This window comes from Xenopus tropicalis, chromosome 7, assembly GCF_000004195.4.
Source record: "Xenopus tropicalis strain Nigerian chromosome 7, UCB_Xtro_10.0, whole genome shotgun sequence".
NCBI classification, from domain to species: domain Eukaryota; kingdom Metazoa; phylum Chordata; class Amphibia; order Anura; family Pipidae; genus Xenopus; species Xenopus tropicalis.
Window position 1 is genome coordinate 27,595,872 of NC_030683.2, and position 27,203 is coordinate 27,623,074.

The 27,203-nt window shown below is 39.3% G+C and overlaps 1 protein-coding gene across 2 annotated transcripts in view; it reads left to right on the forward strand.

The window, feature by feature from the left end:
• cfap46 (cilia and flagella associated protein 46) overlaps positions 1 to 27,203 on the forward strand; it is a 107,675-nt gene that overhangs the window by 38,117 nt on the left and 42,355 nt on the right. For both annotated transcript variants that reach the window (XM_031905960.1, XM_031905961.1), the window contains exons 24-32: positions 14,761 to 14,892; positions 16,408 to 16,573; positions 18,371 to 18,455; positions 19,491 to 19,650; positions 19,876 to 20,059; positions 22,838 to 22,991; positions 23,071 to 23,345; positions 24,305 to 24,421; positions 25,756 to 25,917. In XM_031905960.1, coding sequence (XP_031761820.1) covers positions 14,761 to 14,892; positions 16,408 to 16,573; positions 18,371 to 18,455; positions 19,491 to 19,650; positions 19,876 to 20,059; positions 22,838 to 22,991; positions 23,071 to 23,345; positions 24,305 to 24,421; positions 25,756 to 25,917 — 1,435 coding nt within the window. The remainder of the gene's footprint in view (positions 1 to 14,760; positions 14,893 to 16,407; positions 16,574 to 18,370; positions 18,456 to 19,490; positions 19,651 to 19,875; positions 20,060 to 22,837; positions 22,992 to 23,070; positions 23,346 to 24,304; positions 24,422 to 25,755; positions 25,918 to 27,203) is intronic.

Below are 27,203 nucleotides of genomic sequence, written 5' to 3' on the forward strand. Positions count from 1 at the left end.
CCTCTCACAACTCTGGTCATGCCCATTCCCACACCTTGTGTCTCAACCTTTTCTCCTTGTAGATTGTAAGCTCTTTTGGGCAGGGCTCATTATTGATTGCTTTATATGTTACTCTGTATGTCCAATGTATGAAACCCACTTATTGTACAGCGCTGCAGAATATGTTGGCGCTTTATAAATAAATGTTAATAATAATAATAATAATAGTCAGAGAATGCTATAGGGAAATGATATTTGTATATTATCATTGTGAATTATTATTTACAGTTGCTTTACCTAGATAATGAACAATATGTCCTTAAAATTAAAAGGGACCAACGTTTGTTAAAGAGGCCCACCCAACACAGAAGCCCCTAATATACATATCACTGTAATCGTTTGCTTCAAAAAGTATAGTAGGAATAAATACCATTTGTATATGCTGAAATCCAGCTGCAAAACAGTTCTTCTCTTTCTGCATCATTTAAAATCCTGGCAAGGGAGGAGGGACTAAAACACTGATTGTAACAACTTTTCCACAGTAAACAGAAAGCATGCATTACTACATTACTCACAATGCATTGCACTGTGATTTCCCTTTTCTTATTGACGTCATGTATGCAGGGAATTGTGGGATTTTGAGGCAGAAGGCAGAAGTGGCGTTCCTTTTAATTGTGCCTGTATGATATTGTGAGTGAACAGAACTATTAGCTTCATGCAAAGGGCTATATTGTTGAGAAAGCTGCAGTTCCAGTGATCAGTCACTGGAATAGTTAGTAATTTACAATAAAGGGCTCATTTACTAAGCTACTGGATCTTTATTCCAGCACAAGGTGCAGAGTGCCTCGCTCTTGTGTGCCTTCCATGGGCAGACAGTAAGTACGGGGCCCCACTTGCCTCTTATTTGTTCCCTGGCTTGTGTGTCTGAATGATGCAAAAACTGGGGGATGTACAAGGATAAACCTGCTTGCCATGTCTGGCAGATCTTTGCTCTATGTACAAAGATCTTCACCCTCACAGGGCATGGTGCAAAGTGCAAAACTCATGGCCATTTTATCCACTTTGCACCTTGCCTAAGCAAGTAAAGGAGCCCTTAGGATCGTTATCAGGTGGAGGCAATCTATATGGCAGCAGTGACTAGGTTACCGGGGTACAAAGGAGCGACACACATCTCACCTTAACTCTTCCCTATGGAAAAGCACTCCCTGCAGGGATCAGCTGCAGCACCAGGGCACCACGCAATGCATATTCTGTACCCTTTGCCCACAGGATTATATCTCTGTACTTGTTGTGCCAACTGAACCAAAGGGTAACAGAATATTTTACTATAGAAAAGTGTTGGGGAAATCTCTTCTCCAGCCTTCCTACAGTAAGCTTGTAGGATATGTTCAGTGTTGCGCAGGAAGATCACTTAGCATTGCCAGCCACATATGTTTCTATTCAAAGGATTGTATTATTACCAGCTACCTAGTCATTGAAATAAAATGCGTTCGGTTCAATAAACGGGTCGGTGTTAAAATTAGAGCACATTGTTGCGTTAAAATGTCACATAAAAATATCGGTCCAAACATTATTGCTGAAATAGTAAAGGAGTAGATATATTAGTGTGAGGCTGACTCACTAGCCCAGGGGTCGGGAACCTTTTTGGCTGAGAGAGCCATAAACACCACATATTTTAAAATATAATTCCGTGAGAGCCATACAATATGTTTGGCCTCGGATGCGGCAGGGCAAGCTAGGGTGGGTCCCAAGGATGCCGGATGCGGATGCGATGCAGAGGAGGGCGTGGCCTGCGCTCAGCGGATAGAAGACGTGTTCTAAGGCTTAGAACACGTCTTCTATACTCCGTGCGCAGGCCACGCCCTCGTTATTTTCTTTTTATTAAAGATTTGGCAGCGAGCCAGATACAGCCATCAAAAGAGCCACATCTGGCTCCCGAGCCATAGGTTCCCTACCCCTGCTCTAACCCTTTATCATATGTGAGATTTGTGAGAGTGTTAAGGGCAGTTCACCTTTAAGCAGTATGTTATAGAATGTCCCATTCCAAACAAATTTGTAACTGGTCTTCATGGAGATTTGGGGATACAAACAGCAGTAAATTCTAACATGGAAATGAGAAAACGCTTTGTAAGTAGGGATGCACCCAATTTTGGAATTCGGCCAGACCCCCAAATAATTTGTGAAGGGTTAAAGAGAAAAAGTCCAACTTCCCGAACAGCTTCCCAGTTTCTGACAAAAAGTCACTTGATTTTAAAAGGGTGGTTTAACTTTTAGTATGTTATCGAATGGCCAGTTCTAAGCAACTTTTCAATTGGTCTTCATTATTTATTTTTACAAGCTTTTGAATAATTTGCCTTTCAAGCAGGGGACACTGACAAAAAATGATAGCTTTGTGAGGCTACAGCTTTATTGTTATTGTTACTTTTTAGTACTTATTATTCTATTAAAGTTCTCTACTAAAATCAGTTTTTTATACAAATCACACCCTGGTTGCTAAGGTAATTTTGATATTAGCAACCAAATAGTTAGGATCCAAATTGGATACTAGATTTGGTGCATCCCTATTTGTAAGCCTATGTTATTTCATAGAAGTAATACATAAAGGAAACCATAGGTTGAATTCATAGTGTATGGGACATCCCATAACCCATGGGACCTTGGCAGATTCATGTTAAAGAAAATGTTTGTCAGTATTAAAATTCTACTCTGATAGGTGGGAGTCTGACTACCAACAATGTTATCCCATAGGATTCAGATGCACCCCTGATTATTCAGATCACATTCCGGCACCTCATATTTAGCAAATAACTAGAACTTCTTTAAATAACAGATATAAAGCCTGTTTTGCCATACGTTCCGAAAACTGTATTTAATAATAAATGGGGCATTCTGTTATTTTTCATAGGAGCCGGCGCATAAGGAAAAGTATTTCCAAGAACAAAATCTTTTACCTGACGAAGGGGCCTTAGAGCTCCGAAAGCTTGTAATGCATTTTTATTGTTAGCCAATATAATTATCATTTCTACAATACTCTATTAATACAATACTACAATATTTGTGTGTTTTTTTTATTATGAATTTATTAGAACAATCAGATTCCCAACTACAGAGCGGGTTTTGTCAGTCTCTTCTCCGGCCTCTTCATTATCCCAGGATTAACGTTGCTGGGAGAATATATCGTTTGGCTGGCCTTTCCCATGATATTGCCTTCCTTTTTTGAATGAGTAGAAGTAACTTACAGTATCTCCATCTTTTGGCAGATTAGATTCAGAAGCTGATTCTCTCATTACGTTGCAGCTCATTTTCTATCCAGCCATGTAATGTTTAGTTTGGGTTCCAATTCAACCACACAAGAATCTACTTTTTTAGGAAATTCAGTAAACTTCCTTCTCTCAAAGCAACCAATGAGATGTCTTCTCATTTTCTTGCTCTCGTACTTGCAGATGGGGGTTCCGCCGGACAGGAACTCAAATGCATTAGCAATAGCATAAACCCCACAGTCATAAGTGTTTTCTTGTTCATCAACATCCAGTATTTCCATAGTTCCTTCAGGATCATTCACTAGTTCACTATAGCATTCATTTATCTGTTTCTTCAGTAAGGTACCGTGGTGTTTAGTCACAGCACTGTCTGCAATCTCCACATGATCCATTTTAAAGCAGCTTGTCAACCAATGTCTCTCTACACTGTCATAATGTATCTGTACTGATGGTCCTTTAACTGCATGAAATCCAATTTGAGAAAGGAGGCAGCTTTGAAGCCCCTCTGCCTCAAACTGGATTTTCAGCAAGGACTGAGCTGCATCAATGATTCTGTCGTCCAGACATTCCCTGCCTCGCAGGGACATTTTATGCTCTTGTGTCAGGTTCAGTTCAGGGATCCAGGCATCAGTCCCCTCAGGGAAGGGCTGGCCTGGAACTCCAATGTACTTGCAAGAATCATCAGAGAATTCATTCTCTTCATCTGCATAGAATCTTAAGCGTGATTTGTATTCATCCGTTATCTTTTCTCTCTTATTCTTTTCCTCGGCCTTGAAAGTCTGTCTGTTGTACTTTCTTCCTTTCCTTGCCTCCTTTTTGTCCCTTCTCTCATGTGAGAAGGGTGTGATTTCATGCTCCTTATTCATCCAAGGAGTGAAATCCGGATCAGTTTTCCATTTGTCAGTTTTGTAAGTGGATGGCTCATTTGTGCAGGCATACAGGGGTCTGTATAAGCCCACAGAGTCCCATTCTGGTTGTTTCTGTATTTCTGCCTTGATAAGGCGTTTCTTAGCTTTCCTCTCTTTTCTGGCCATCGTTTTGCTATTTCCCTCCGTTAGGCAGATAGTGGAGGGTTTTTCTTCTAATTCCACCTTGATGGTCTGTTTCTTATTTTTCTTTCCTTTCTTTGTAACCTTTCTGGTCTTTTTCTGCATTTTGCTTTGATGTTCCTCTATTTTGCAAAGAGGGGAATCAGGTTCAGGTTTCTGTTCCTCCTTTTTGCAAGTGGTGGAATCATCTTGATTTTCATTGCATGTCTCGGGTCTCTCTTCCTCTAGGCTGTTGGTTGAGAGATTCTGTTCCTTTTCATCTTTGCATTCAGATTCTGTTGTTTCTTCAGGTTCCAAATTTGAGAGATTCTTTTCATCTTCACATTTGGATTCTGTGGTTTCTACAGATTCCACAATTGCTACCTCTTTGGTGCTTTCCTCTATTAAGCAGAGGGTGGGAAGCTCACATATCTGTTCCTCATCTGCGCAGGCACTGAAGTCTGTGCTTCTTTCTTGCTCTGCTTTGCAGGGGACGGGGAGCTCGTTTCTCACTGTTATGCAGGTGCATAAGGCAGTGTTTAGTTCAACATTATCGGTGCAGGTTTGCGGTTCTTCTAATTTGTTTGTTTTCTTAAAAAAACAAAACTTTGAAAAACATCCAGAACGCTTTTTTGTCTTTGCTTTATCTTCTGCACTACATACATTTTTTGTTGAATTTTTGCTTATATTTTTTATAGAACACAGTTGAAAAAGTTTAAAAAGTCGTCTGATACAGCCAAAGCGCCTAACAGAGGCCATGGTATAACCACAGTCTAAAGTGGAAAAGATAAATTATAATTAGTAATTATGTTATAAAAGCAAGTTCTTACAAAGTCTACTAATTCTCATGATCACTAGTGTAATGTAACAATAACTATCATGCACTCATACACAGCTGGTGCACAATTAATCCCAAACAAAAATGACAGTAACTTGGGATTTCTGACCCTCTGCTCCTCTTAGACAGTCACCAAATCTAAATATAAAGAATTGTGATGTAAATTATCTATTTTGACCCGGTCATGTCCATTTTGACACAACTGCGCCTAATTTTAGCAGAAGTTTTGCGTAACAATTTGCCATTGGCAAAATTTGCTGCGAATCCATGCCTGCTGAAAAAATTAGCTCATTACTATATATAAGTTCTTTAGCGCAACTTTTCTAAAACCTTATGCTGCTAGTGTATACTGGTTTTATAGAAACAGACAGTCATGTCATGATAATGTCACATGACAAGGCATTTAGGTACTGGAATTAAAGATCAGAATTACAATTGGAATATCAGGTTCAGGTTAAAGCAAATTTTGTCGTTATAATATTTATAAGATTCTTTAAGATCTTTAACTTTTACATACAAATGCATTTATAATTTTTTGTACGTGTTTATGTACACACACACACACACATACAGAAAAATCTCTTGTGTAATCAGGACTTAAGAATAATAAGTGAAATGTGTTAAACAATTCCTATGAATATAAATATAAAATGCAAAAGAAGTGTAACACTACAGTTATGGAAACCCATTATCAAGAAAGCTCCAAATTACAGTCCAGCCACCTTCTATAGACTCAATTTTAACCATATCATTCTAATATTTAAAAATGATTCCCTTTTTTTTCTCTAATAATAAAACAGTACCTTGTATTTAATCCCAACTAAGATATCATTAATCTATCTTGGAAGTAGAACAATCCTATTGGGCTGAGTTAATGTTGAAGTTATTTATTAGTAGACTTAAGGTATGGAGATCCAAATTAGGGAAAGACTCCTTTTTCAGAAAACCCCCAAATCCTAAGCACTACGGATAACAGGTCCTATACCTGTACTAAATTGCATTCAATTCTATATTTAAGCATATTAGAACTTGTAGCTGGAACTTGTCAATCCCTGTGTATTTGTTGCAGAAGTGTCTAATTCTAATATGTGTTTATGCAGCTTTTAATGCAAATTGTAAGCCCTTATGTCATTACACATTTATTTATAGTAATTTCATGGTAGACTTTCTTTATTTATGTATAAATAACATACTTTCTAATAAGCAATAAAGAGAACGATCAGTTCTGAAACACAACTTTTCTAAAACTTTTGTTCATCTCTGCCAGTGTATACAGATTTGCAAACTGTAATAAATTAAAATAAACACATTTGGCCACAATTTGTACTCACCTCTGCCAGTCACTGAGTCTGAGTAAAGACTGATCACACTGTGCCTGTGATGTGTGTAACCCTTCTTGGGCATTGTGATGTCACAATGCCTGTATCATGTCACATGACCAAGCATTGTGGTACTAGAGATAAACATCATAACGAGTCATATAAATGTTACAGTATTAAAATCTAAAACTGAAATTTCAGTTTTGTCATCGTAGCAATTATAAGACTCTTTATGATGTTTAACTAAATTACATGCAATTGCATATATAATAGGCACATATATATATAAATACCTCTAGTGTAACTAATACTCAAGTGAAATGTATTGAACAACTGAACAACTGCAATAGATACAAATATAAAATGTATATGGATTGCTGTATTGAAGTATATTAAAACAAGACTGTACAACAATGGCAGGTTTGGGAAGCATCAAGTAATTTTAGCTGCAGCGACTAATTCTGATACTGTATGTGTTAATACAGACTTTAATTCACATTGAAAGTGCTTTTGTTATTATTCATTGTTTGAGGTTTATATATATTTTTATAATGTTTATACACATCTTTTAGAATAATCTTTGTTAACACAATTTAGGTTAGTTTACATAGGCTTGCTCATTTATATAGGAACAACATACTTTCTAATAAATTAAACATAAACATATTTGACCAACTTGTACTCACCTCTGCCAGTCACCAAGTCTGAGTATAGACTGATCACACTGCGCCTGGGATGTGTGTAACCCTTCTTGGGCATTGTGATGTCATAATGTGATGTTGCAATGTCTGTATCATGTCACATGACCAAGCATACCTCTCTAGTGTATCCAGTACTCAAGCAAAATGTGTCAACAGTTGCCATGGATACAAATATAAACTGTATATGGACTTCAGCTCTTCAAATTTGTTATAAAATTTATATTTAAATATATTAATTAAAACAAGACAATGTAACAGAAAATCATGTTTGAGAACAGTCAAGTATTTTTAGCTGCAGTGACTGATTCTGATACATTAACACAGCCTTTAATTCAGAAGTACCCATACTTTGTTATTCTTTATTTATTGGGGTGTATAAATATCTTATAACTGTTACAGTGCCAAATAATAAAATGATGAAATCTAATTGATGCAGACTAAAAGCCATTAGTTAAAAACATAGTTTTGACTCAGATATTGCCAAGTGTGTGTTTATTTTACTGTGACCATATACTTGTACACCTGTATGCACTGTATTGCCAGGCAGTGTAATTGTGTATACTTTCATACCACCCCCTCAGACCTAATCCAGCCAGCTGGATGTGCTTAAATCTGATTAGATACAAATGTGTAGCAATAGTTAAAAATCATAAATGTACATCTTTATTCATAAACAAATAAACATTAGATGTGCCCTCACCTAAAAACACAAAGCATGGGGTCATAGATTGGTGAGGGGCCCCTTGTTTTTACCCAAACTGATCATTTTTAAAATGATGTACATCCCACTATGGTTATGGGCTGCACTTGAATCCAGATGGTTAAATCAATATCAATTCAGGCCGCTGATGTTTTACTCCATAATTGGCAAACAAATACATTTAAGAATACATTGGAGGTGAAATAGTTCCTTACAAAGGGTTAAACATATCTCAGTTATCATTGGTACATTATATGTATCTGTACCACATCATGTGCAATCTACATCCCAGCATACAGCTTCACACTCCAAGTGAGAACATTGAGGCCCATATAGTTTACATATAAAGGCGCAGGCGTGTTACATACTTAGCCAGAACCTTTTTTAACATATTCAGATGTGAGCACATTTACCTGTCTGGACTAAGGCTGAAGGGGTGATATGAGACTACATATGGAGTTCATATATGCTTGCCAGCTACAGCTGCTCAATTTAGAGAGGTGTAGTTCAACATTAAGTGTAAGTTGTATAACTGTGTGTATATACTTAAAGATATGTATATAAGAGGTTACTTGAGTTTTAGAGCAAGTAGACAAACATTTTTACATGGGGCTAATCTGACAAGCCAATGCTGTAATGTAAAAACGCTTCATCTTTTGATCAAGTTAATATAAAATTAATATTAGGGAGAACATGGCGCTGCTTTATGAATCCAGAGATACAACAGAATTTTGACTCCCTGTACCTTTTCTACCTTTGCTGCTTACCTAGTTACCTGTCATTCAGTTGTTTATACTGTATGTCACTGTGGTCTAGAAGCAACTCTTATGGGTAAACTGCAAAGAATAAATTGCTAACAAAACCTGGGAACAAGGAATATGCTTTGATCATTTTGTGGACTTCTAGTCCTGAACATGCTTTAACACTTGATTAACTGTATGTTCAGATCAACAACACGAGGATCATTTACAAAGACCCAGATAAAAGTGCAATAGCACTAAGGGCGTAAGAGCCATAAGGTGGTAAGTACAGGGATCTATTGCAGCCTGGGTCTGCCACCATAACTTGGGTTTCTAAATGATGTTCAAGTTAGGGAGACGGGCTCTGTGTAGTAAGAAGGGTTCATTGGGACCGGGATTCACTGGGATTTTTCTTAGTTTTCGGGTGGGCCAATCTGACCCTGAGCCAAAACCAAAGATCATATTGTTCCATTCATTTACAAGACATCTGTAAAAACTGAAAAAATAAAAATGTATGTGTTATGAGTCATTTCTTTATTCGAATTTTCAAGAATGTTTTACTGATAAATCTTGAAAATTTGAGTTTGGCAAAGCTGAATTTGTAAATTAGAGACTGCAATCTTGAACTAGAAAGGGAAGTTTGAGAACAAACTTTATGTTGGGTTGACAAACGTGAAGTCACTGAATTAAATCTGATCTGCTGTTGATGCCGCCCACATTTTCTAACCTTGGACAACAGTTATACAGTAAAAACCACTGTGCAAAGTTTGGGGACCTTGGTTTTGATAGTGACGGAATGGCAGCAATTTAAATGTCAAAGATTGACATCTGATTGGCAGTTGGTGGCTCCACCCACTTTTACTATTTTTGAACTGCAGTCCCCTAGTGACCAACTATGCAAAGTTTGGGAACTCAGGGATAAACACTTCAGCATTTTACACTTTACAATGGAAAGTAAATAGGTGAAATGTAATTGGCTGTTGTGGCTCCACAAATACAAAAAATTTTTTGTAGATATTGCCAATTATTGTGTATAATCCCATCTACTTTTTAACCAACGTGTAATCATATATGGGGATGAACTAATGTTATTTTATGCACTTTTTTGATTTGGATATATGGATTAAGGTTATATATTTTTAATAAAGATTGATTGATTCATTTTAAACACATACGAATGTTTTGTGAGCGCCAACTCTGTGGGTATTTAATGTTTAACAACACTAGGGGGCTGATTTACTTACCCACGAACGGGTCGAATGGAGTCCGATTGCGTTTTTTTCATAATGATCGGTATTTTGCGATTTTTTCGTATGTTTTGCGATTTTTTCGGATTCTTTAAAACTTAACGCTACGAAAAATGCGCAACTTTTCGCGTAAGTTTTAACGCTATGAAAAATGCGCAACTTTTTACGCAACTTTCGTAATGGATAGGAAAACTCGCGTTTTTACGCAAAAATCGTATTGGTAACGAAAAATTCGTACAGAATCCGAAAAAATCGCAAAACATACGAAAAAGTCGCAAAATGTTCGTTTTCAAGTCGGAACTTTTCCAATTCGGGTCGGATTCGTGGGTTAGTAAATCAGCCCCTAGGGATTAGTTGGAGGATGGCTGCACAGTGATCACTAAGTAATTAATTCACACTTTAAAATTGTTTGGAAATTATTTATTTTAGCGCGGGTATATTTTCAACACATAGTTTGGGAACCCTGACATAAATAGTGTGAGAAAGGCAGCATTTTAAATTTAAACCAAAAGAATTCAATAGGTAAAGTCTGTATATGTCTCTAGATTTTGTATCATGAAGAGCATTTGCAGTGTTCCCTTGTGTAGTATGGTTGGCTAGTCTTTTATTTTAGAAACCTCAAAACCTGCAATACCTTTACTAAACTCCAGTTTTACCTTGATAATTATTTTTTTTTATAGTTTTTGAATTATTTGCCATTCTCTTCTAAATCTTTCCAGCTTTTACATAGGGGATTTACCCCAGCAGCTAAAACTATTACTCTGTGAGGCTACATTCATTGTTATTGTTACTTTGTATTACTTATCTTTCTATTTAGGTCCTCCTCTATTCATATTCCCAACTCTTGTTCAAACTGCCTGTTGCTAGGGTAAATTGCAGCATAGTAACCAGATAGCTGCTAAGATACCAAACTGGAGAGCTGGGAACAAAACCCCAAATTGCTGAAAAAACATAAAAAATGAAGGTCAATTGCAAATTGTCTTAGAATATAAATGTCGTTTTTAGACTAAAAGTTAATTTATAGGTGAACTACCCCTTTAAAGGAGAAGGAAATTTAAAAACCAAGTAAGGTCTCTGTAAATACAGCCATAAGCACTCACAGAAACGCTGCACTGACTTCTCTGTCAAAAGAAACAGGATTTGTTGCCTCTTTGTTTCCCTGTGCCAGAGACATGCAGCACTCTCCTCTCTCCTGCTCCCCCCTCCCTCAAGAATGCTAAGAACTCCCTCCCCCCCTAGGAATGTGGATCTGAGCCAATCAGCAGGAAGCTGACTCATAGGGGCACATTTACTTACCCACGAACGGGCCGAATGCATCCGATTGCGTTTTTTTCGTAATGATCGGTATTTGGTGATTTTTCGGAAAATTATTGCGACTTTTTCGCATATTTTTCGCCATTCCGAATGTTGCGCAAAATCTGGCGATTTTTTCGTAGCGTTCGGATTCATTCAAGCTTCAGTATGGTGACTTTTCTTGGGCCAGGTTGGAGCTGCAGGGTGCCATTGAGCCCTATGGGAGACTTTCCTTGGGCCGGGTTGGAGCTGCAGGGTGCCATTGAGTCCTATGGGAGACTTTCCTTGGGCCGGGTTGGAGCTGCAGAGTGCCATTGAGCCCTATGGGAGACTTTCCTTGGGCCGGGTTGGAGCTGCAGAGTGCCATTGAGCCCTATGGGAGACTTTCCTTGGGCCGGGTTGGAGCTGCAGAGTGCCATTGAGCCCTATGGGAGGCTTTCCTTGGGCCAGGTTGGAGCTGCAGAGTGCCATTGAGCCCTATGGGAGACTTTCCTTGGACCAGGTTGGAGCTGCAGAGTGCCATTGAGTCCTATGGGAGACTTTCCTTGGGCCGGGTTGGAGCTGCAGAGTGCCATTGAGTCCTATGGGAGACTTTCCTTGGACCAGGTTGGAGCTGCAGAGTGCCATTGAGTCCTATGGGAGACTTTCCTTGGACCAGTTTGGAGCTGCAGAGTGCCATTGAGCCCTATGGGAGACTTTCCTTGGACCAGGTTGGAGCTGCAGAGTGCCATTGAGCCCTATGGGAGGCTTTCCTTGGGCCGGGTTGGAGCTGCAGAGTGCCATTGAGCCCTATGGGAGACTTTCCTTGGGCCGGGTTGGAGCTGCAGAGTGCCATTGAGCCCTATGGGAGACTTTCCTTGGGCCAGGTTGGAGCTGCAGAGTGCCATTGAGCCCTATGGGAGACTTTCCTTGGGCCAGGTTGGAGCTACAGAGTGCCATTGAGCCCTATGGGAGACTTTCCTTGGGCCAGGTTGGAGCTGCAGAGTGCCATTGAGCCCTATGGGAGACTTTCCTTGGGCCAGGTTGGAGCTGCAGAGTGCCATTGAGTCCTATGGGAGGCTTCCAAAATCATGCTAAGTCTGAAAGTTTCGCCCGCCGCTTACGAGCGCTCAATACGAAAAAGTCGCGAAAAGATACGAGCGAATCGTAATGGCTACGAAAAACTTGCGTTTTTTCGCGAAAATCGTATTGGTAACGATAAAGTCACAACAATTTCCGAAAAGTCGTAAAGGCGCCGAAAACATCGCAAAAAATAGGAAAAAGTTGCAAAATGTTCGTTTTCCAATCGGAATTTTTCCAATTTGGATTCGAATTCATGTCTTAGTAAATCAGCCCCATAGTCTAACCAACTGAGCATGTTCATGGGTCTTGGTGCAGGAGTGAGGCATTATGGGAACTTTCTTTACACAGCTTAGTGGTTTTTTTCCTATGAGGCTTCTGATACTCTGAACAGGAGAAATATGGGGAGTCTTAAGGGCACTATTGAGAGAACTGAAGGTATGCCTGCAGCTTGAGATTAACTCTTTACTAGCCTTTCCTTCTCGTTAAAATAAAGAAAGTGATCAGTATGTGTAAAAGAATGAATAATAAGGAGCATGGGAGCATTCTCTACCTAAAAGTATCATTTTATTGAAAGGGTACCCACACACACAGGGGCTTGATGCATGACCAGTGCTCTTCCTCAGGCAAGGGAGGATTTTTTTGTCCCTGAGGAAGAACAACGGTCGTGCTCGAAACATTGGAATTTTTTCAATAAATACATTTTTCTTATGCATCAAGCCCCTGTGTGTGCGGTACCCTTTCTATATATTTTCCCAGTTAACCTGCACCCAGGGCATTTGGACTTGTTACGGTGTGCTCCTCTCTGTTCTCTCTCTCTATATATAACATATATTCAAGGGTAAAGCATGCTGGGAGCTGTAGTCTAGCACCATTAGGACTGTTTTCTTAAAGCAATATTTCTGAATAAAACCCAGCCCCCAGCTCTCTACAGCCAGCGGCTGCAATAAAATGCTAAAATGAGAATCCCACCTGACCTGTATAAATCTGCCTCCATGCACTTTTCATCTGTATTTGATGGAAGCATTAAGCACAGTTTCCCCAGCCCTGAACAAGTCTGTCTTTTCTCCCCATGTCTGATTCCAGTGTCATATAATGGAGCCAAAATGCCAGAATAATCTCTGTATGTAAGGTAGCAGAGAGATGCCTGACACAGTGTTCGGAATCGGCATTCTCAACAATAGGAAGAGCTGAACTGCAGCTCCTTCATTGCTGCAAAAATTTGGCCTGGCAAAAAGTCACAGTCTCGTCAAATAAGTGGAAAAAAGCTATGAAGCATCAAACATGCTGTTCTTCTTACAATGTACATTTTAATTAGTATGCAGTAGGTTTATATGTAAATACTAACATTGGGCGAATCTGTCCTGTTTCGCTTTGCCTATAAATTTGCGAAAATGCTGAAAAATTTCGTGAAATGCCGAAAAAAATTGTGAAATGTGGCTACTTGTGTGTGTGTGACTTTCTTAACACATGCAATATTTTTTTGCATGACTGCAACTTTCCTCACTTGGCAAATATTAGCTACATTATATTACACTGTAACTAGACTTGGGGATAAAGGACAGACTTGTTTAATGTTGGGAAGGCTGCGCTTAATGCTACAAATACAGCAACAAAGAACATGGAGCCAGATTTACACAGATTAGCTGGGATTCTCATTGGAGCCTTATTGTCCATTAATACAGCTGTGGGCACTAGAGAGCTGAGCTTGAATTGTTATTAAACACATTTGCTTTAAGAATACAACCCAACATGCTCTAACCCAGGGGTCGGGAACCTTTTTGGCTGAGAGAGCCATAAACACCACATATTTTAAAATGTAATTCCGTGAGAGCCATACAATATGTTTGGCCTCGGGTGCGGCAGGGCCCTCGTTATTTTTTTTTTATTAAAGATTTGGCAGCGAGCCAGATACAGCCATCAAAAGAGCCACATCTGGCTCCCGAGCCATAGGTTCTCTACCCCTGCACTAGCCTAAAGAGAATTTTAAAAATTTGTGAAGGATTATACTGACACCTACTGGCTACCAATTTGTATTGCATGTATTTTTTTTGCAATTTTTTATTTTATTATTTAGGATGCGCACTTTAGGTTAGAGACCCAAGGGCAGGCTTTCACCTGACCTATTTAGTGCCAACACACAATCTGGTAACCTTTCCTTAAAGCCCAGTGTAGCTTAAGTGTAAAGCTTGCTTGACAGGAAAGGAATTACAGTTGTGTGAAGATGATCTCATTAGACAATTTGGTCAATTTGACTCAATGAATAAATAGATAACCTGGAGGCAGGGCCCTGTAAAAAGTGGCCTGTTGTAAACTTGAAGCACAACCCAGTGTGGTACCAGTGATTTTCCTTCTTACTCAGATGAGATCTGAACAAATCTTACAAGTTATTTGATGGGAAGGTATTGATTTTGGTCTCATACACAGGCCAGTTGGCTGCCAGTTCAGTCAAGAGAGATTAAAGTGGCAGCTGGTCTCTGCATCTTCAATGGAAACCAGCCCACATAGCAGTAATCAGGGTATCTGCTGTGCCACAGACCTTTCATGAGAAGCAAGGGACTCTGATGGTACTATGAACGTGTTTTTGTATTTACAGGCACAGTTCTGTTCTGGAACATGAAATGTTCAGCATGGCGGCATGTGTTCAGGGACAAAGTATAATGGACAATCTGGCTGGTAAAAAACATCTGCGCATGTCTGCAATTAAAGCCTTTCAGTTAAGTGCCAGGTAGGTTTTACTGAAAGTTAAATAATCAAAGCAGGGTGAGACCCTTGATGAAGCGTGTCCCCAAAATGTTGCATGTTACTAATAAATCACACAGGTGTTTGAAATCACTTTTCTATGCAGTATATGCTGAAATACCTTTGCTAAAAATTTGTGAAATAAATAGGACTTAGGTTGAAAATACATTCTACCTACTATTTTAGTTTTAAAAAATCCATATTTTCCATTTTTTTGTCATTATAAAGCCCCTTCCACTTTATAGACAAGGGGATTTGATCAGAGCTCCTTATAAACCTAAAAACAAATCTTTTCCTTCCTTAAGCTGCAGCCATTGAGCATCTCATTATCGGGGACTTCTCAGTGGACCAGAAAGTGACAGGAAATGCTAAATTGAAACTGGCTTTATTTTCTTCCTTAGTGTCACAAATAACACATAAACCTACATATTTCCTAAATAAAACAATAGGCAAAAAGTATGTTCAGCACAAGCCCTATTCACTTAGCTCATGTTAAGGGAGTATACTGCTCCTTTAAAGGAGCAGTAACACCAAAATATGAAAGAGCTTTGAAGTAATAAAAATATAATGCACTGTTGCCCTGCACTGGTAAAACTGGTAAAACTGAAAAGGCACAGGTTACATAGCAGATAACAGATAAGTTCTGTAGAATACAATAGTGTTTTATCTGCTATGTGCCTTTTCTCCTTTGAATGGCTGCCCCCATGGCTACATAGCAGCTTATTTATATAAATTATAGCAGACTTTCTGAAGTATACACACAACTTTTACCAGTGCAGGGCAGCAGCACATTATATTTTAGTTACTTTTATACACTTTCATTTTTTGGTGTTACTGTTCCTTTAATGATCATGACATGGAGTGTTGTGAAGATTACATTACTTACTGGGAGGAAAGCTGCCCTGCCCACAGCCACCTCCCCTCCAAGTGAATTGGAACCTTCCTGCCCCATACAAGATGCTGGTGCTCTCAAGTGAGGTCCCTTGGGAACAATTTTTATGAACTTTATCACTCAGGGGCACTCAGAGCCCCTGATCCCCCTAGGGTTGACACCTCTTGCGGCTGGAGACTCTAGGCAGGGGGGGGGAAGCGATGTAGGGAGTTGGGGGGTAAAGTTTTGCAGGTGGGCTTATGATGCCAGGGGGCAGGATTATGAATTGCTGAGTGCCATACCAAAAACTGGGCTGTCCTAGCGAAAGCTGGAAAGGTGGCAACCCTAGATCCCCCTGTAGTTACACCCCCTGATTAATATCGAGCTACAGATGCTCCAGTTGTATTGAACTGCAACTCCCATCACACCTCTGACATCCAAAGTCTGTTGGGAGTCCTGGTTAAGAGATAGTTGGATGTCCCAAGGGAAACATTTCTGATTCACATGCTTTTGTGCTGCAGTCATCCTGCCTTTCCTGGGCCACTCATTCAGATTTACCCACTGCCTGATATAAATTTGGATTCCTTGTGGAAGATGTAACCATATCCATTTTTTCATTTATTACATTAGATTTGCAGGTGAAGCTGGAAGCCTTCCTCTTGCCTTGCAAGCCGCTCGACATTTCTGGAACGCATGCTACCCCCTTACAAAGTCATCGAAAGAAAGGGAACCTCTAAAGGAAGCTACCATGTGCGTTATTAAGGCCCTTACAGATGCAGAGTCGAGAAAGAAACAGGTACATCTTAGATGTAAATGATTACAGAGAAACAGGTAGCTACACACAAACTGCACATATAACTACTTGTGAGGAGCAACTGGCAGCCAAAATATACACTTAAACCTCCCACATCTGTATTTTCTTCTTATCACTTTTGAAATATTAAATGGATTATTGGTGCAGTCTCTCCAAATTTCTTTTTCTTTTGTGTTTATCATGGCCATGCTGTAGAAGCTTCCATACTGCTGAGTGAAGAATTCAGTTTCTCTGGAAAAGTCACCCTGCACATCAGTTGTTGGTGTTGTGAAAAAAATCAGTTGTCAGGAGCAAGAGAAACATTTTTATGCTGAGCAAACCTGTTTATAAACCATTATTAGGAACAGTAACACCAAAAAATGAAAATGTGTCAAAGTAATAACAATATAATGTACTGTTGCCCTGCACTGGGAACACTGGGGTGTTTGCTTCAGAAAGACTACTATAGTTTATATAAACAAAGCTGCTGTGTAGCCACAGGGGCAGCCATTCACATTGAAATAGGGCTAAATGGCACAGGTTACATAGCAGATAACAGATTAGCTCTGTAAAGGTGGCCATACACTGCCTGATAAAAGCTGCTAACAGACTGTATCAACAGCTTATTGGCTTGTGTATGGGGACCTCTGAGGGGCCTCACAGACTGATATCTGGCTGAAATTCAGGGAGCTGTGGAATTAAAAATCGGCTCATTGATGTAGTCCTTGCCCCAATGGCCTGCTTGTACTGCATTGTGATCTCATCCTTTGGCCAAACGATCGGATCAGCCCATTTTCTTCTACCTCAAGGTGGGCATATTGTTAAAAGATACGTTCATTTGGTTACCTAGCTAAATGAAAGAATATACATATGGCCAGCTTTATACACCATTGTATTCTACTGAGCTTATCTGTTATCTGCTATGTAACCTGTGCCTTTTCTCCAGTTTCAATGGCTGCCCCCGTGGCTACACATCAGCTTTTTATATAAACTATAGTAGTGTTTCTCAAGCAAACACAACGTTTACCAGTGCAGGGCAGCATTACATTATATTTTAAATACTTTAAAACAATTTTATTTTGTGTGTTACTGTTCCTTTAAGGGAAAATTAAAAGACAATCTTATTGATTGAACAAATTCATGGATTTCTGTATTGCAATGACAGTTCCCCTTTAACAGATACATTCACTTGAGCATTGCTACTATGAACTGGTCACAGAGTGCCACATGGCTTCCCTCTCAGAATTAATGTGGGTGCTGTTTTCAAAGTCAAAGCTATTGAGGTTTGTGTGATGGTGATGCGAGGCACCTTAAAGTGCCCGGTTACGTCAGTAAGTAAATATAAAAAGATGCCATGTATATTCAACTTCTCAACCCAGAATGGCATTTAGCCCACCTCTGCCCCAAAGCTACTGCACAAAAGCACTGCATTTGAAATGGTTATTACTTGGCTTATGTACTGAACTGAGTTAGGGCTGTCAGTCTCAGCATCTACAAAGGAGCTCATTACGTTACATCTGCAGTTTAATATTAGCACTAGTGAACCAACAGTAACATTTTAATAAGTGAAGACCAAAAATGCATTATGTTTATATGTGTACAAAGCCCTTTATATGCACTTGTTAATTAAGTGACGTTGTTAGTACATTATACATGCATTCTTGGCAGAGTACATTAGCTATTGTATAGCCCTAGGGCTCTAGAACTAAGCGGCAGAGTGACCTTTATCTGAGGGACTGGGTTTGGTGGGGGTGGGCAGCTGTCTTTGTTGTGTCACAAATCTCTCTTTTCTTCTCAAAGCCAACAGAAGCTATCACACGTTCCTATATGTGGCCCACAATGGATGCTACAGATCATTCAGCAGATGATTTGGAACCTCTGGGAGGTACAGCCTTTAGTTTCCACTTCTAGTGATCATCATCCTTTATTTAATGTGCCAAATGAGAAATAATCAGGAGTTCAGTGAAAAAAAAATGTTGGTATTCCCTCTAAATTTGTAATTAGAATGATCCCAGTTCCGCTGAGTTTAGGATGTGGCAGGGATCAATATATATGGGCTCAGTAGAAAAATCACTTTCCTTGGTGATTGCAAAATAAATGCATACAGACATTAATACCATGGGGCCACAAGGGGCTGATTCTCGGCCTGTGGAAAAATGCAGGCCGAGAATCAGCCCCTAAGCTGTTGTCAGCCTGTGCCTGGAGCCATTGCACTGGCCCAACCAAGACAGATAAAGACAAAGTAGCAGCAATTGGTAAAGGATGTCAGTACAGTAAGGAAAGAGAGACAGCACGAAGGAGAAGTAGGGGAGTAGGAGAGTAGGGAAGTTTAAGGTTCATCTTCTAGGGTTTTAAGGCTTCAAGCTGTCCGGTTCCTATACAGCAGCCATGGCTCAGGAAGAAGACTGTGTCCCTCATCAGTACAGTGGTTCCTCCACTTAAGCAAGCAGCCTATGGGAGAGCTACTCCCTGCTATCAATCCTTGTTGGAGCACAGTTTGCTCTTACTAAGTTCTACCTGACTTTCCTAGAAAAAGTGCTAAAACATAAAGTAACCTTTCTCTGGCTAAAGCCTAATTTGCAGAGTACCTGCTTCCCAACTTCACTAGAGGTAGGGCTCCTCTATGGCAGCACAGTTTACTGAGCCTTGTTGATCCCAGGCTTAGTGGAACATCCACCTGGTTCAACAGATGTAGGCCAAAGATAAAGATCCACCCCCAACCAAACACTGTATGAAAAGGTGGCATGGAGTGGTCATAAGCCTAAGGGCCAATAATAGAAATATGGAAATTAGATAACTAGCTAGATGGGCATCCACCCAGCAACTAGGGAAAGGTAGCGATTAAAAGCCATAGGTACTATTAACCCTATGGGCCCCTACCATACCTTATTGTTTTGCTCTAATAAGTTATTTGTTGTAGATTCCTCCAGGCATGAAGACAGTTCAGATGAGGAGCAAAAGATAAGAGCGTCTCTGTACGAATTGCTGTTTAACATGTATGCGGATAAAGATGAATGGGAAGCAGGTCTAAGGGTGCTGGATGAAGCCATCCAAGTTCTACCACGTACTAAGCATAGACTGTAAGTGCAAAGTAGGGCATTAGTATAACACTCAGTAATGCAATTATTGATGCTCTGCATTATTATCAATAGTCCAAACACTTTATACTAATATATATATATATTTCATATGCCCATGTATTAAAGGACTGCAGTCACAGTCGTATAATTCCCTAGATAAGACCTGTGAGTGTGGATTTAAACATTCATCGTTTAACTACTTCTAAAACTGTCTTTTACTTCTAGAGTAATTTTCAAGCATCGTTTACTGGTAAAGGCAAGACTTGGTCACAACTTTTTTATGGATATTCAGAAGTTCAAAGATGAGAATGAGGATTATTTGGCTTATATTTGGCACCATGTGTCTTTAACATCTACAGACACCAGCGAACAGTTAGCCTGTTATCTGAATGCAATTGATGTGTTGCAGGTCTGTTAAACGTTTTCACTGTGTATATATATATGTATATATGCGTGTGTTCAATCTATTATCCAGAAACTGTTTATGTAGGATGGTCCAAAATGCAGTAGTTTCCCCTAGTGTTTTGTTTAAAGGAAGACTACAACCTAAAAATGATTATGACTAAGACGCTGTAATTTATATACTGGACTATAAGCTCTATTAAAGTTGTGATCCATGTCCACAGGCAGCCACAATCTTGGATCTTGCATTTTTTCCCCAAAAGGGAGCAGCAACTTGGAAAATTAATTTAATTCACAGATTGGCTTCTTGACAATTTTGCACCTTCAGTGAATTGGCCCTTTCATTGTCTTTAAGGCAAAAAGTAGGAATAGAAGCGGAGCACCGGGCAGCAATTTAGTAAAAACTAATTTTTATTTCCATTTGATTAAAAACATAAAAGGCATAGAAGAGCGTCCTCACCCATACAGCTTGACGCGTTTCGTGGCTAGCATGCCACTTCCTCAGAAGCTAAATTGCAACTCAGACCACCACCAGTATTTAACCAATTAACCCCAAAGGAAACCCACCCACTAATCTATCCTTAACCCCATCAGTGCTTAAGATAAAGAATATAATAACTTAAAAACATATACATCCAAAGGATTACAGGGGAAAGTACAAAGAAGCACATCGCACCCCCTAGCCCCAAAACTATTACTATAACACTAACCCATATAAATACATAGTAGATCATGCCAAAACAATAAGAAAAAATATGAAAAAATATATAAATTTCATATAGATAACAGAGTCACAATGTATTAAGGGTGAGGTGAGCCAAACCTACTAAAGCCCTAAACTCTAATAAATACAGGCTAATAGCATAAATCCAAAAAGATGCAATAATAACTATCATTTACAGTAACATGATATCTCCCATTCCCTGTTAAGACCCCCATATTGTTCTGGAAAGATCCAATACTTCACTCTCCAGTAACCGGTTGTCCAAATCTCCTCTCCTCACATTAACCCTTGGTTTATCAATTATTTGAAAACTCACATGTCTACCGTCCCTATGTCTCTCTCTTATGTGCTTAGCAATTGCCGATTTGTAATCCTGTCTCTCTACAGCTGAAAGGTGTTCCAAGAATCTAATCCCAGCCCTTCTAATTGTCTTACCGACATACTGGGCCCCACACACACATGTAGCTAAATAGATGATCCCTTTTGACTGACAGTTAAAATATTGGGGAATGTCAAAGGTTTGCCCTGTGACAGTGCAGGTAAAGGTTCTGGAAACGTTAATAATACCACAAGCCTTGCACCTATTCCTTCCACACTTGAAGGTGGAAATCCATGAGGAAACATTTATCTTTTGAAACATATCAAAGACACCGCGCCCATAAGTGGCACAAAACCTGGGTTTCATATTGAAGCCCCCTCGACGTACGCTATTGCTGCCCACAGGACTCAATAAATCCGTCCTGTCAGTTGCCACAGCCCTTTCATAGGCCATTTTGATAACCGCAGTATCATAACCCCGCTGGATAAACCTATCCCAAAGTTGCATAGCCTGCTCCTGAAACTTATCCCAGGTAGAGCAAAAAAAAATTGTCTTTAAGGCCCATTTTATACTCTTTGATATATATAGAAAATATTAGATCAGTGTGAAACTAATTTCCTCTTATGCTGTTTTCTATATTTGTAAGGGTTTTGTTACGCTGCTTGTCATTTCAGCCTTGCTGGTCACAGATGCTGGTCATAGAGTTCCTGGTTAGTCACAAAGCCTAAGGGTGGCCATACACGGGCCAATAAAAGCTGCTGACGGACTGAGATGGCAGCTTATCAGCCTGTGTATGGGGCTCTCTGATGGGCCTACTTGGCTGATACTGACTGAAAATCTACCACGTTGATTGGGCAGGTTTGATTTTGTAGTCAGATTGAAAGCTGCATCTGCACATTGATAAGTTCTTTGATCCAGTGGCCCCTCAAGGTGGGCATATTGGGGAAAGATCCGCTCATTTGGCAAGGTCGCTAAACGGGGGGATCTTGCCCTGATATACCCACCTTGAGGGGATCAGTATGACATCAACAAGCTGATGCAATTCTCGCCCTAATGGGACTTTTAAACTTGCCCAGTCGACATCTGCCTGATTTTTGGTCACATGTTGGTTAGGTAGGACTGTCTGAGAGCCCCATGAATGGCCGGTCAACTGCTGACTTGGCATATTGGCAGCTTTTAGCATCCCATGAATGGCCACTTTTAAAATACTCCAGTAAAAATGATTTCAGCCGGCACAACAAATAAAGTGCACTTTACTTGTTGTGCCGGCTGAAATAATTTTTACTGGACTATTTTGAGAGTGCCAACTCTCTAGGCCGTGCACCAAGTGAAAAACTTTTTGGAGGAGGTAAGGGTGTGCTGGTGTTAAGATTTTTTCCACTTTTAAAATACTGCCATAATCTCCTTGCAAGATGCCAGCAGTCTAGAGACAAGATGGCACTAATTAGGCTGAGGCCTATTAGAGACAGCTAATACTTTGTTTTCATAGGCATAGTGCAGCAGCAGAACAACCCACAAAGTTTGCTCATAAACAGAGGGATAATATACAAATGTACCAGAAAGTATTGCTTTATCTAAGCAAAATGCTTCTGGATGTTGTATTGTACAGTAGCCTTTTTTAAGCATGCATAGGCCTACAACATACTTGTATTTTAAGGATATTATGTGCCATCTGTAAAAAGTATGCCTTTGATTTGGTGTTGATACACAATAAATATTCTCTAATTCTCTACCATTCGCAGAAAGCAGAAACTCAGTGGCAAAAAGTCGAGTACTTGTTGGAACTGGCAGAGTGGATGTATTGCAAGCAGTTTCCTGTGAGCCATGCCCTTAACCTACTGGACTGGGCTGTGGATATTTTACTGCAGATGAGGTTTAACACTAACACAGAGGAAGGTAGGTTCTCTGTGGCTTATAATATTTGTGCATGGGCACAGCAGTCAGATCTGTGAATTTGTTATACTTTAATGCTCAGATAAGAGTCATAAAGGAAAGACCAGGCCCAGCCGAAATGCAGCCAGGGCTAAAGACCAGAGACGTGCAGAAAATGTGAAGGTTGTTGAGGCAAAAGCAGAAGATGGCGAGGTCGAGGAAAGCAGATGTAAATCAATTGAAGACTTAAGAAATGTGAGACAACTTGAGGCTTTGGCACGGGCACATATTATAATGGCAGTAATCGGTGGCCACAGCTCTCCTCTTCATAAACAACACTGTTTGATGGCCTGTACTTATATAATGAGAATTTGGAAGGTAAGCTATTGATCTAAATATGCATTCAACACTTCTTTGTGAATTTAGTCTTTATTTTTTAAATCTCCTGCCCCTTGGTAAACTGAGAAGAATGAGCCCCTGGTAATACTGGCACATTCAGCCTAAAGCCCTCTAGTTCTTGATGAATTCTTCTTTCTTCAGTTCCTTACAAGCATTAGGTTCAACATTCCTGACAGGAATGCAAAAAATATCTTAAACCAATAGGTACTAGTCATAGTACTCATTTTACAAAGGATCTTTTGGCGCCCTCTAAAGCTTCTGCCCTGCCCTAAACCTGGAAATACAGTAGTCCATGTTTCCAAGTGCCACAGCAGGAAATGGTAAAGAAAAGAGACCAAAATTGTCTGTGTAAAATTGTCCATTACATTACAAGATAATGTATTCCTAAACAACTTTCCAATATACAGTCATTAAGCATTTTCAATATATTAAAAGGTAAATGTCATTACAATTGAAAGCTATATCTGTCTGGCTGTTTACTTTCTCTGCAGTCCTGGATCTGACTCCTGAAACAATGCTGCAAGCCATAGCTCAGGAAAACTAACTCCTGTTACATTTATTTAAGAGTCAGACAGAATAGAAATAGATTAAAAAACACTGCTTTCATATGCAGCTTTATTTATAAGAACATTAAAACCATTGTAAATGTATACGTTCATGCATATTGGAAAGTTGCTTAGAGTTATATTTAATGCAAAAGAAAACAGTTTTTAGGGGAAAGATTTCTTTAATCACAGAATGGAATGAGCTAACAGCTGGGGGTAAGGGTATGTAGAACAAATTTTATAAAGCACAATGCTCTTTTAAAGGTATTAAGGACATTTGACACTGTAGGGAGACCTTCTCCTTAGTTCTAGTTGCGACACACAAATTGCTGCATATACAATGCAATTTTATTCATTAGTTGAAATACGATCAGTTATCTGTTTTTACTGTAGGTGTCACTGCCAGCAGCTGCAACTTTTATTAAAGCACTACCAAAACTGACCACGCCATCTCAAAAACAGCCGTCAGCTTCTTCTCGAAAGGAAAAGAGCAAAAAGGAAGCACCAGAGGTAATGTGATACATATTTATATATTGTTTGTGCCCTGTGCCCTATGCTGTGAAATATGTAGCCAAGAGTTTGGCTTGCAGTTATGGTTGTAAGTGATAAAGAGTGATTTTATATTGTATAATACTGTACTATAAGGCTAATACTACATGGAGCTGATTTTTGGACACAACATTAGGGGCCACAAAGCTGTTCACATGGGGATGATGAAGACAAATGCATGAGAGGATGGTAGGGCAGTAGCAGAGACATTAGCAGAAGTCAGTGATTTGTTCATTGGTGCCATACAATTAATAGAAGATAGTGGCAGGTAATATGACAATGAGTGGCGCCGTAGCTTCCAATCAGAAGTCTATCTGTGATACACAAACCATGCGCATTTTTATTTTGTTTCACCCAGCTGCACAATATTGAAATAGCGTTGTCTTAAAAATCAGCTAAGCTACAAAATACCTTAAATTAAATATGAATGTCAATTTTTTTGTTAAATTCTCTGTTTGGTCTTTATTATAGGGAGACCAGTATATTTTAGACTGCAGTCTAAACATACTACTATTTTTAAATGCATACAAATATTCCTAATGTGAGATGAACTAATTCCTAGTGTACCCACTAAATGCCTGGGAACAGTAAGATCCTGATGCATAACAATACTGAGGGGCTGATTTACTAAGACACGATTTCGAATCCGAATTGGAAAAATTCTGATTGGAAACGAACATTTTGCGACTTTTTCGGTAATTTTGCGATTTTTTCGTATTTTTTGCGTTTTTTTCGGCGTCTTTACGATTTTTGCGTAAAAACGCGAGTTTTTCGTAGCCATTACGAAAGTTGCGCAAAGTCGCGATTTTTTTGTAGCGTTAACACTTGCACGCAAAGTCGCGCCTTTTTCATAGCGTTAAAACTTAAAAGGCGCGACGTTTCGCGCAAGTTTTAACGCTACGAAAAAATTGCGACTTTGCGCAACTTTCGTAATGGCTACGAAAAACTCTTGTTTTTACGCAAAAATCGTAAAGACGCCGAAAAAATCGCAAAAGATACGAAAAAATCGCAAAAGATACGAAGAAATCGCAAAATTACCGATCATTACGAAAAAAATGCAATCGGACGCATTCGGCCCGTTCGTGGGTTAGTAAATGTGCCCCAAAGAGTTGATGTAGTCAGGTCCCTGGAGTAAAGAGGAGACATTGGAGTTGATGATGAATAATTCAACATATGTGTTGAAACAGTTAATCAGATTCATCCCCTATGTCAGGGCATGGGTGGGGAACCTAAAAAATGTTGCTTTTGGGCCCACTAACTTTTGCTAAATTGCTTTTATTTTCTGCCTTCTTCAGGCTGCAGTGATCAAAGAAAAAACAAAGAAGAAAGGACCAGTTGATGCTTTACCTTCAAACACAGAGGAATGGGCTGGCTATGACTGTCCTGACGAAATCAGAGATGCATTTAAACAGGACACATCTTGTCATGTTATTAACAGGAGCACCATTGGAAAACCAGTAAGTACTGTATTTTATTACAGTCAGCTCAACCTTATTGGGAATAGATTGTTTCTTTTCTTGTGATTGTTCTTGTAAATAGTCCAGCTATTTTAGAGTAAGCATACCTAGACATAGATACACACAGACAAATCATCCAGTCAAATGGATGGTTTTAGAGGTTTTTGAAACCACACCACACCAAAAATAATTTCCACTAACACCACAAATGTCTAATCATTTATTATAAGATCTGATGTGAAAAGGTACAAATGAATTCAAATGCAGAACAAAAACTAAAAGAGCACATAAACCTTAAATTTTTGTTTTTTTAGAAGAATTTTCATGTGGTTACAAATTTAAAAAAAACCCTAAGATCTATTTTATATGGAAGCATGAATATAAAGAAACTTGTTAGCTATTCGTTACCATATTTGTTAACTACTTATATAACAAAGGTTAGAAAATCTAGAAAATCCAGCTAGAAGGGCTGCACTGATGCAATGAAAAGTAAATGCAACCTTTTTTTACCTGTGAGCCACATTCAAATTTAAGAAGACTTACACAAGCAACACAAGCATATAACATTTTCCTGGGGGAGCCAAATAAGTACTGTTATTGGCTATTTGGTAGCCCCTATATGGACTGGCAGCCTACAGGAGGCTCTGTTTGGCAGTACACCTGGTTTTTATGCAACCAAAACTTGCCCCCAAGCCAAGAATTCAAAAATAATCCCCTGCTTTAAGGCCATGGGGAGCAACATCCAATGGGTTGGAGAGCAACATGTTGCTCATGAGCCACTGGTTAGGGATCACTGCCCTAGGTTAAGGGCACATGTACGAGAACAAGTGCAGTGTGCAAAGTGCAATTTCAGGGTCAAGTCGCTAGATTTGTGGATTGTGTGCCAGTTGCAAAGATGTCAGCCATCTGGGAACCATTTATTTAATATTAATAGTCTTCCTGTTTCCAGAATGCAAAGAAAAATGGCTTCTGTTTCTTGGAGTGGCTCTAATGACCCATAAGCATAAAACAAATTGACTTTGGGGGGAATTCACAAAAATGTGGTAAAGGCAAATGTTGTTTAAATGTGGTATACAAATGTTGTTTGTGCTCTGACTTATGCACAGACCAATTTTTCTGCCTCTAAAGACAACTCTCAAAAAATGTTGTTAAACTGGGTGTGGCTATTGTGTACATCCTTTTTGAAAATTAGTCATACCCCCAACATTTTTACAAACATTTTTTAAGCTAAAATGTCTCCGTCATAACAAAGATGTCAGGGAAAAAATGCTGACAGGTTAATTTGG